General features: G+C 43.1%; 1 protein-coding gene across 1 annotated transcript; it reads right to left on the bottom strand.

Annotated features, from left to right (window-relative positions):
* Positions 1 to 9269: 9269 nt before the first annotated feature.
* Positions 9270 to 11472, bottom strand: LOC116223386. Its single transcript, XM_031579686.1, has 2 exons — positions 10927 to 11472; positions 9270 to 9497 (listed from the first exon to the last, which is right to left on the bottom strand). The coding sequence occupies exons 1-2, from the start codon at positions 11470 to 11472 to the stop codon at positions 9270 to 9272; spliced, it is 774 nt and encodes a 257-aa protein (XP_031435546.1).
* Between the last annotated feature and the right edge of the window lie 370 nt (positions 11473 to 11842).

The following is an 11842-nucleotide window of genomic DNA, read 5'->3' as shown; positions in this document are numbered from 1 at the left end:
ACAACCCTGTCATTAAGAATAGCAGGAATATAGGATATTTAGGAAATAGGAAATTAGGAATGTTCTCTCATCACAAAGGGAGATAGTTGAATCATATCACTAAAATGGATATCAGGATTTGTTTCATGTTATAAAAAAGTTCAATATCTGACAGATATTCACTGAATCATGCTGATTTAAGAAAAATTTGGAGTGGTCTCTTAATCTTTTCCAGAGCTGTATATGAATCACTCCATTGCTTATCCTTGCTATAGCCTTCATGTACAAATAAACATTTTCTGTGGTTTGGTTTCTTGTGCTCGTCTGCCAGGAACAGTTCCATGTCTAACAGATATTCCTTGAAGCCATGTCAGCTGCATTTATTAGCTAATACCACTAATTCTTTCAATCCTTATGACGGAAGTCTAACTGTCTTAATGTCATCATTTGATCTGCAACATCTGGAACACCTGGAGTGAGTTCTTCAGACACACTTTTCTGTCTTCTTGAGATTGGTCTGCCCTCCATGTTGAATGACTTCCTCAAGCCTATTTCGGCATGGATTGGCTTTAACTCTTTCCAGGCAGGTGGAATGTCTGCAGGCAAAGCATCGTCATGTTCAGCAAATTCCTTATTATGTTTCATCAGCACATATTTCCAGTAGTCTGAGGACTCCATGCTTGGGTCTCCCGCTATCTCCCAATTGGGGTAGATGTCCCTGTACTGCTTGAAGGGGTGATAATTTCTATTGGTTTCAGGATTCTTAAATCTATCTTCACTGATCACAGAAGTTGTGCAGATATCAGTTTCCAACATTTTGGAGTCCTCATTCCAGTATTGGCCAAGTCCTCGAGGTCGGTGCATGCTGGAGAAGTGTGTTTTGTGGTCCTGACCTCCTGCTTCACAGGGTGTCTTACAGAAAGGACACTGTTCCCCACATCCACACAGTCTGGTGAAGAGCAGCTCATGGGGTTTAGAGGGCAGCTGTCTGATAGCTTCTCGAAGGTCTTCTTGGGAGGTTGGGAACCTGAACTCATTACTTAAGGACAGTTGCATGTCTGAGAGGGAGTCTATGAGAATACTAGCAAACTGCTGTGTGTTGGCATTCTTTAAAGTGATAAAGAAAGTGTCTTCTTGGAAGGCTAGTTGGTCTTTAAGATGAGTGCGTATTTTCTGTATGAACATTTTCATATCTGTGTTTTCCTCAGTCTCCTCTTTGGCACGAGTGATTGCATCAGTCACTTTCTGCACTACTTCAGAGAGAAGCTTCATCTTTAGCTTTTGCCACTTGTCATCCTGGGATAATGTTTCAATGATTTTGTCCAAGATCCAGCTATTAACAAATGTTTTGTAATTTTGTGTGTATTCTATGAATTGTTTGAATTGTTCAGAGTCCTCCTGAAGCAGCTGCTTTAAAAGGGCGAACTGGAAGTGAGTCCTTGTGCTGTAGTCCAATCCTTCATCTCCGGTCACCATTGCATCTGCAATATCTGAGCTGAGCCTTTTGGTGATGTAGTCCTTAACTGCTGGTCTCAAACAGTCCTGTGTGAATTCTACAGCTTTCTTACGGCACTGATCAGTGTTGTGGAACACGTCCCGGAACTCCTCCAGGAACTTTTCCTTCGACTGTTCTAGGCGTATCTTAGGGTCACTGTACCTGATGAACCTGTCATGCATTTTCTGAAATTCGTCTGCTGCTTTCGAGCAGATATGGAGCTTCAGCTCACATTCACAGTCCTCACCTGGAGAGACTTGTTTCTCTTTGAATTTGTCATCAATCATGTTGAGGACTTCTTTGATATAAGTCTTATGGTAGGTTTTCTTGCTCTTTACTGTATCTGAGACGAAGCTCTCACAATCTCTGATGATGTCATCACACACCTGCTGTGGTTTTTTAGAGGTGAATACATTTTTCAAAGAAGCGAACCAACCAGTCTGTACCGTGAATGCACTTTCTCCTGCTGTTTTGAAATCAGCTTCATTCAGCTTCTTATGGACATTTCCTGATTTTGTCTTAAAGTGGGACTTCAACTCAAAGAGGGCCTCCTTCACGACTTCCAGCTTTTGAAGCTCTACTGAAGACAGTTCTGCCACCAAATTCTTCCACATTTTCTCGAATTCTCTGTTGAGATCGTCATCGGATACATTTTCCCTTCTCTTTCGACAGGATTGCACAAGATCCTGAACCTTTTTCTCTATCTTCTCAGTCGTTGTGTTCTTGATCATGTCGACTTGTTCCAATCCTTCTTTAATTTCAACTGCCTTCAGCAGAGAGGATTTCAGGGAGCTCTCTGTCTCTCGTCTCAGGGAGCTGACACTGATCTTGAAGTCTTCTCTATATTTCTCCACTAAAGCAACACTACTGTCCTTAGTCTTAAAGTACTCCTCCAGGTTTTGAAGGATTTTCTTCTCCTCCTCATCCAGTTTCCCCGATGCTTCAGTGTTCATCTCTCTAAGATGGTCTCTCAGATGAGTCTTCTGGTCATCTGCACCAGTCATTCCAAAGTTGGATATAATAGTTTCCTTTTTCAAAAGCCAAGAGTTCATCTCTTTCTGAAAAGACCACTCCCATTTATTATACTCAGAGCATAAATTTGTGTATGCGTCAGCCACCAAACTGTTCCTGAAGCTGAAGATGAACTTTTCATATTTCACAGCTTCCCACAAACAATTAGTCCACCTCAGAAAGCCCTCTGCATTAATTCTGTTGATGTTATCAGATGTTTGTAAGCAGTCAATCAGATTTTTCTTGATTTCATAGACAGCTTCACTGTAGCCAGCATTCACTGGGGCCATTGGGGGAGTTCCATGCCAAAGTCCAGGGATGTAGTAGCTGTCTTTGTCAGGATCGTAGTCCATCACATCAGTGAACTTTGCATAAGATACTTTCTTCTCCATTTTAGCTGCTACTCTGGTCATCTCATCAAGATGCTCCATCAGCTTCTTCCTGTCTCTCTTGTTGCTGTCATGAGCAGACATGTCCGACACGTTCTGATGCACAAACAGACATCTGGGCTTCTTCCCAACCTCCTTCATCCTGAGAAAGGCGTGGACCACAATCTGCAGAATGTCCTTCATCTCTGTGGAGTTCTCCATGGCAATATTGATGATGGTGATGTCACTGAGCCCTATGACCAGCGTTGCTAATTCGTTGTCGTGTTCGTAGCTTGTGTCCAATGCTGCCAGCTCAGGTGATTTTAAGCCCTCTGTGTCAATGACCATGATGAAGTCACACTTGAGCTCAGATCTCAGTTCCTCAGAGACTTTAATCAGCAGCATGAAGGCTCCTCTGGTGCATCTTCCACTGCTGACTGCAAACTGCACTCCAAACATGGTGTTGAGAAGGGTGGACTTCCCAGTGCTTTGCACTCCCAGCACAGTCAACACCAGGATCTTACTCTTAGTGTCCACCAGCTGATGTAGCTGAGTCAGGACCTCTTTTATCCACTTCATTGGGATGTTTGATGCGTCTCCATCGACCAGCTCAACTGGAAACCCATCCAGCAGCATCTGAGCACACAGAGCAGGTAGGTGCTGGACTTGTTGTCGGGCTGGGTTGTTTTCTGGAAGGGAGCAAGCACACTCATAAAGCTGGCCCAGCTCACGGAAGAAGTGCTCAGGACCCAACGAGCAGTTGGAGATTTGCTCATCTAAGTCTGCAATCAGCTTCTTATTCTGTGGTGTGTTTGTACAGCAGTCTTTGTACTGCTCTATCAGTGTGGACAGGTTATGTCTAGAGAGGGTGTCCAGCTGAATCTTCAGCCACTTCAGGAAGTAAAGACGCTGTGTTCCTGACTCTGAGATTCCAGCTGTGAATTTGACCATGGCTTCTGAGAAAGCCTTCTGCTGTTGTTCCTCTCTGAGTTTTGCTTCATCTGTCTTGAGTGAACTCTTGTATTCCTCAATGCCATTATCTGCATTTCGCATTCTGCATCTCTCTTTTTCTATTTGACTAATTTTCTTCCAGATTTCACCATGTAAGGGCAACTGGTCTTTCTTGAATTTCACAACATCCTGAATGCTTCCAGTGATGCCTTCAGCATTTGCTTTGCCATTTCTACACTCAGTGCAGTCCTCATCAACCACAATACCACGGCCAGCAACAGCAGCCATGTCCGCCACTTTAATTTTAATTGGATTATTTCCAATGGCACTATTCACATGGAAACGCAAAGCCTTTACAAACTCTGCATCATTCTGCTTTTTCTTGATGATCACATTGGTCTCCTTCACCTTGTGCTTTATGCATTTATCCCCAAGTGTCTCCATGTTGAAGGTCTTACTCTGAGAGTTGGTGACCAGGAACAGCTCAGCTCTGCTCTCTCTGTTGTTCAGAGTGCTGAGGTCTCCCTCTAGGTCATCAATGAAAATGAAAACTGCAGCTGAGGTCTCACACAGGAAGGACATCTGGGTCTTAAACGACCTGCCATCTCCTCTCAGATTGGCTATGGCCACCGGCTGTGGGAACAAGTCAATGTTTGTGTTCCCACAGGGTAGATACCAGCTGACTTCAACCAGACCATCTGAGATTCTCCTGGGCACATCACCACACTCCATGTCACGGTGAACAAATGTGTCGTTGTGCTGATTAGGAATACTGAGTAACCTGTTCAGAGTTTGAGACTTTGGCAGACTGCTCTCTCCTAGTCTAACAAAAGACACCATGGGGATGTCCATTTCTACGATCCTGCCCTCTACAAATGTCCTGTCACCTGCTAGAGGTCTGAACTTTTTAACCAGGTCTCTCATGGCCCACAGCATCAGAGTGCTCTGCTGTGTGTCACAGTTTGGCAGCAGCAAAGGAATAGCAAACTGGCACATGGACATTTTGGAGACCATTTCCTGCTGGAGGAAAGGATCTGAGCAGTGGAAAAGAGCAGTGATCAAATCTAGGGGATTTATGGCATCAGAATCATCATTAGCATCAGTGAAACTACAATTATACTCTGGCTGCTCATGTGCACATTTGATATTTCTTGCTTTTAAATTGGCCATCATCAGTTTCCTTAAGAAGGTCCATGGTAGCTGCTCAAGACTTTGTGCTGGTTTGTCAGACACTGTGTTACTCTTGATCTCCAGGACTGAGCTGAGTGTGAGCTTCCCTCGATGAAGATCTCCCAGGCCCAAGGATGACAGCAGCTCAGGAAGGAGGTGTTCTGGGGGTTAAAACATATTTGGCTGTTTATACTGGGTTACTGGATTGCATTACTTTTATGTCTTTGTTCTACTACTCTACCTGGTTAAAATATTCACCGTCTTTATGTCTGTCTATGGTTTTCCTCCCCACAGGGGGCGCTAATGAACTCTTCCAGTCACCTGTGAATGCATGCTTCTGGCTGACAGTGTAGTATTTAACATTCCTCAGTCTAAGCACTGGCACTTTATCCTCTCTACTTTAATGCACATCTTCAACTTAACAAAAACAGCCATTGAGTGATAAAAAGGTCTGATGCAGTTTGATGTTGACATGCAGTTGCCACATCCTACCCTTTGACACAAAAAAAACAACAGTTGTTAAAAACTGTTAAAAAGGCAAAGTGTTCTATGGGTTAATATTGGCTATGTAGTTATAGATTGCACATAGTAGATTACAAATGAAATACTTTACAATAAAAACAACCAACTTCAACTAGCACATCAAATACAGTAACCTGAAGTATCTGTGTGTTTTAGTCATAAATATTGAATAAGCTTAAAGGCTTATGGGTTAATATTGGCTATGCAGTTTTAGATTGCACATGGTAGACTGCAGCAACTTTACTGTTAAATTATATATTTCTCTTAATACAAACACCAGCTTCAAAATAAAGTAACCTGAAACAGAAAGCAGCATAACAGAGTGTTTGGCTTTGGCTCCTAGCGGCGAAACCTGTTGAAATGTGCTTTCCTCGTTTATGACAAACTAGCGAGTCAACAACTTTGCTAACACAGTCAAACATCAAGCAAGTGCAAGACAAGACAAAACAGGACAGCAAATAAACTACTTACTAATCTAGCAGAAAAATGGCTAGCTCTGAATCGAACTTGTATCCAAATGTGTCTTTCAGCTCTCGCCAACGAGTAAAAGCTGTTCCCATAGTGACTATCACTACCCCAGTGTTTCTCAAAGTGTGGGGGCAATGCTTTCCTTTATAGACAATAGATTTTGATTGACGTCTGCGTATTAATTGCAGCGGGAAAATTAAAAAAAACTTTAGTTTAGTTAGGGCTGTGTACTGTTCTCGCTACGTGTTTTACACGTCCAGTGTGTTGAGTCAGTTCAACAGTCAGCCAAACTTGATTTCACGAGCCAGGTAGCAAGCGCCTTGCTCCTTTATTGATGTCAGGTGAAAAGTTATGAGTGAAACAATAATACACAAGAAACGGAAAATACTTAGAAGGTATCTTAACTAAACACAGCAAGTTACTATTAGATTCATTACACCAAGAATCAGAGCAACAACAGATTACAGCATAGCTGGCTAATAAGTGCTAACGTTAGCCACCAACGGAGTTATGAATGAATGGTGTGCTAACGGTCACATATTAGAACGTAACGTATCTAAATGAATAATAATTACATTTTACGTTTCAACAAACTAACACAGTTCATAGAATTTAAACATAGGTCACTCAAACATATTTATCACAGTGTGAGACAGCGAAAAAACATTGTCATTGTTTTCGAGGGTGTGAGGAAAAGCATAATTTAATAGAGGCTTACTAGATATGTGCGTTGCTAACTGTCACAGTTGTTCCCTATCCCACAAGACGAGTATTATGTCAAAGTAAAAGTCTGTCAACAGAAATAAAAAATACAATACTGTGTGCGTGCAGGGATGGATTACCGAAAGGGCCTATGGGCCCATGAGCTCAGGGGGGCCCTAAACCAGAGCCTCTGCGTGAAGTCGCTGTGATTAACTTTGCTTGCTGTCAATTGTTTTTAGACTTTGTATTTGTTAATATCAGAGGTGGCTTAAATGTATCTCTTATTTGTGGTTGGAAGCGGTGTATTTTGTTACACGTCCTGACCCATGGTTTCATAATCCGTCCATGTGTGCACGTTCATAACAACAATACACTACAACATGAAACATGAAATCACTCCAAGCAATATACATTTGCTGACCGAAATAAGATGCCATTAGTTATTACTTGAGGTTATTTCAATAATTGACAATTTTAAGCTTGGTCTACCATTTTATGGTTGCGATGAGGGACAGGTGGGGCTTGAAAAGGCCCCCTTGTTCAAAGTGGGGAATGACAGAAAAAGTTTGAGAACCACTGCACTACCGGATCCTAGTCGCTACCCGATCATAGTCGCGCATGCTCAGACACAAAGGACCGGGCGGCTCCAGAAAACCTACGGAGCGCAGTAATCTCCCTACAGACCCCCGATGCCAATGGTGGAGAGGCCAGGGTAATTGTAGCGGCACAATTTTTTTCAAGCTGTTATTTTAAGGTAGAATTGTTACATAGTGTTAGGTATGGTCAGAAATATTTACATCCGAGCTGGATGAAGTTGTAGTTACCCTAGTATCTAAAAGCCCTGACCCTCTCCTTTATGCCTTAGTATCTAAAAGCCCTGACCCTCTCCTTTATGTCTTAGTATCTAAAAGCCCTGACCCTGTTTTTTATGTCTCTGATAAATATTGAACAGAACTGCTACTGAAGGGTGAATGTTTACTTTCTCCTCCCAGTGCTTTGACTGAAATGTGCATACCTCTATATTTCCCTTTATTTTAGATAATTTAAAAGCACCATTTTATTACAAAGGTTTCAGTTGTATAAATAAGAACAATATGGTTTCACACTGTAGTGGCACTCCGTCTTCTTGGGAATGATGCAACAAGTTTCTCACACCTGGATTTGGGGATCCTCTGCCATTCTTCCTTGCAGATCCTCTCCAGTTCTGTCAGGTTGAATGGTGAACGTTGGTGGACAGCCATTTTCAGGTCTCTCCAGAGATGCTCAATTGGGTTTAGGTCAGGGCTCTGGCTGGGCCAGTCAAGAATGGTCACAGACTTGTTCCGAAGCCACTCCTTTGTTATTTTAGCTGTGTGCTTCGGGTCATTGTCTTGTTGGAAGGTGAACCTTCGGCCCAGTCTGAGGTCCTGAGCACTCTGGAGGAGGTTTTCTTCCAGGATATCTCTATTTTTGGCCGCATTCATCTTTCCTTCAATTGCAACCAGTCGTCCTGTCCCTGCTGAAAAACACCCCCATAGCATGATGCTGCCACCACCATGTTTCACTGTTGGGATTGTATTGGGCAGGTGATGACTGGTTTTCTCCACACATACCGCTTAGAATTAACGCCAAAAAGTTCAATTTTGGTCTCATCAGACCAGAGAATCTTATTTCTCATAGTTTGGGAGTCCTCCATGTGTTTTTGGGCAAACTCTATGCGGGCTTTCATATGTCTTGCACTGAGGAGAGGCTTCCGTCGGGCCACTCTGCCATAAAGCCCCGACTAGTGGAGGGCTGCAGTGATAGTTGACTTTGTGGAACTTTCTTCCTACTGCATCTCTGGAGCTCAGCCACAGTGATCTTTGGGTTCTTCTTTATCTCTCTCACCAAGGCTCTTCTCCCACAATTGCTCAGTTTGGCTGGACGGCCAGGTCTAGGAAGAGTTCTGGTTATCCCATACTTCTTCCATTTAAGGATTATGGAGGCCACTCTGCCCTTAGGAACCTTGAGTGCTGCAGAAATTATTTTGTAACCTTGGCCAGATCTGTGCCTTGCCACAATTCTGTCTCTGAGCTCTTTGGGCAGTTCCTTCGACCTCATGGTTCTCATTTGTTCTGACATGCACTGTGAGCTGTAGGGTCTTATATAGACAGGTGTGTGCCTTTCCTAATCAAGTCCAATCAGTTTAATTTTTTTATTCTGTACTCCAATGAAGGAGTAGAAACATATCAAGGAGGACCAGAAGAAATGGACAGCATGTGAGTTAAATATGAGTGTCACAGAAAAGGGTCTGAATACTTATGACCATGTGATATTTCAGTTTTTATTTTTTAATAAATTTGCAAAAATTTCTACATTTCTGTTTTTTTCTGTCAAGATGGGTTGCTGAGTGTACATTAATGCGGAAAAAAAATTAACTTGTTCGATTTTAGCAAATGGCTGCAATGAAACAAAGAGTGAAAAATGTAAAGGGGTCTGAATACTTTCCGTACCCACTGTACATTACCCGGCCCCTAATTGGTTAGACAGGAGGACTAAGCAATTATAACTTAAACATTATAACAACAAACAAGAGCCACAATACTTCAAGTGTCCATAAACTATTAAACTAGTATCTTCTCTCTTCACTCTTCTGATATTGCCTCTTCCAATAGGCACAGCTTGTTTACAGGCCTTTCCAGCATGCTGGTTTTAGTCTTTATCTTTACTCTTCTCACTGTTCCATTTGAGTCTGGCAATGTTTCCACAACTTTTCCCATGAGCCAGGAGTTGCGTGGAGAGGAACTGTCCACTAGTAGCACGACATCTCCGGTCATGAAGTTTGTTCTAGGCTTCAACCATTTCTGGCGCTCCTGTAGAAGTGGAAGATACTCACGTGTCCATCTGGTCCAGAATAAATCCACGAGATATTGGACTTGTTTCCATCTTCTTCTTGTGTATGTGTCATCTTTGCTGAATATGCCTGGAGGCATCTTGGGTTGACATTTCAGCAACAACAAGTGGGTCGGTGTCAGAGGCTCAACGTCGTTCACATCATCCGAGACGCTTGTGAGCGGCCTGCCATTTATGATGCTTTCCACTTCACACATTTTTGTGTGTAGGCAATCATCATTCACTGTCTGTTCCTTCAATAAGGAATTAAGGATCCTTCGCACTGTTCGGATTTGTCTTTCCCAAACCCCACCTTGGTGAGAGGCTGCTGGGCTGTTGAATATCCACTTTATCCCTTTTGGTTGCAGGACTCTTTCAATCTTGATGTTATCCAGCTGTTGGATGGCTTCTCTCAGTTCTCTTTCAGCGGACACAAAATTAGTGCCATTATCCGACCTCATGATGGTAACTTGGCCTCTTCTGCTTATGAAACGTCAAATTGCATTAACGCAAGAGTCAGTGTCCGCTCTGAGTGTGAGACAAGTGAACATCACGCCGTATCTCTTGACTGTACCCCGGCCCCTTTTAACATCAAACGGTCCAAAGAAATCAACGCCGGTGTTCGTGAAAGGAGGTTTGTCTGGCAAGAGGCGATCTTCAGGCAAGCTTGCCATCTTCTGCTCTCCAACCTTTCCGTTGATCCTGCGGCATGTTGTACATTTGCTGATTATCTTTCGGATCGCAGAATTGGCCTGTGGGATCCAGTACTTGCGTCTAAGTTGTTCTTTGGTGTATGTCTCTTAAAATCAGTGTGGCGACTCTGCTATGCTTAGACAGAATCACTGGATGTTTAGCATTTTCTGGCATGGCAGACTTGTTGAGTCTTCCACCAACCCTTAAAGTGTCGTCTTGGAGAATGGGGTCCAGTTTGAACAACTGACTGCTGCGGCGGAGCTGTCTGCTCTTCTGCAAGGTTTTGACCTCTTCTCTGAACTGCTGTCTCTGGCTGCATCGGATTATCTCTGATTCCGCAGCTACTAAATCATCCAAGGTAAGTGATTTCTTTCCTATTGTTCTTTTGAATTTCTTCATGTGTTGTTCTAATTTTGACTTTTGCTTTTCAGGGTCCTTTTCAGTTTGATGGATTGTTTGTGATAACTCTTTTCTTTCTTCTTTCAGTTTCCACAGAGTTTCCTTTACTTTGGGGCGACAGTGGTACAGGAGGTAAAGAAGTCGTTTAGTAAGCAGAAGAATGCTAGTTCGATTCCCTTTCGAAGCGTCCTTGAGCAAGACACTGAACCCCTAATTGCTCCTGATGTGCAGTGTGCCATCAGTGTGAATGTAAAATGTGTATACATTGTAAGTCGCTTTGCATAAAAGCGTCTGCTAAATGACTAAATGTAAATGTACTTTCAAAATCCAGGCTACTGATCTTTTCAGTTTATGCCAATCTGAATAGTAGTTTATCAGTTCGTTCAATGGTTCCATATCTTCTTTGACCTTGATTGCGTTGACTGTGACTTTGTTCTTGACTTCCGGATCGTTTGGAAGGCTTTCTTCTTTTCTGTCTGGCTGCTCTGGCCAGTCATTTTCACTGTTCAACAAAAAGTTTGGCCCGTTGATCCAGGTTCCCCCTTGGACCAAGTTCTTTGCCTTCAGGCCTCTGCTGGCTTGATCTGCAGGATTCTCTGTCGTCCTAACATGCTTCCATTGTGACGGCTTGGTTGCTTCTCTGATGAGTACAATTCTGTTAGCGACGAAGGTCTTGAAACGGGCTGTTTCGCTGTCGATGTATCTGAGCACCGTAGTGCTATCTGTCCAGAAGATGGATTGTTGCAGTGGGATCTTAAGTTCTTGCTGTAGCATCTTGTCTACCATCACTGCCACAACCGCTGCGGTCAGCTCAAGTCTTGGGATAGTGATCAACTTGAGTGGGGCTACTCTTGATTTTCCCATAAGGAACGCACAATGTTTGTTGTCTTCTGTATTCTCTAATAACAGATAAGACACAGTGCCATATGCGTACTCAGAGGCATTTGAAAAATGGTGCAACTGCGCTGCAGCAGTGCATCCTAAATCCAAAGGCTTCAAACACCTGTTCACGCGAAAGTTGAAGAGGTGAGTAACATCTTCAATCCACTTTCTCCAATGTTCAGCATGCTTCTCACCGACGTCTTCATCCCACCCATGTTGTTCTTTACAGAGTTCTTTCAACAGGAGTTTAGCTGGCAAGATGACCGGGGCCAGAAAGCCAAGGGGGTCGTAGATGGAATTGACGACTGATAAGATGCCTCTTCTGGTCATCAGTTTGTCTTGCAGCTTCATT

This window comes from Clupea harengus, chromosome 2, assembly GCF_900700415.2.
Source record: "Clupea harengus chromosome 2, Ch_v2.0.2, whole genome shotgun sequence".
Taxonomy (NCBI): Eukaryota; Metazoa; Chordata; class Actinopteri; order Clupeiformes; family Clupeidae; genus Clupea; species Clupea harengus.
This window is presented reverse-complemented; position numbering and strand designations above follow the sequence as displayed.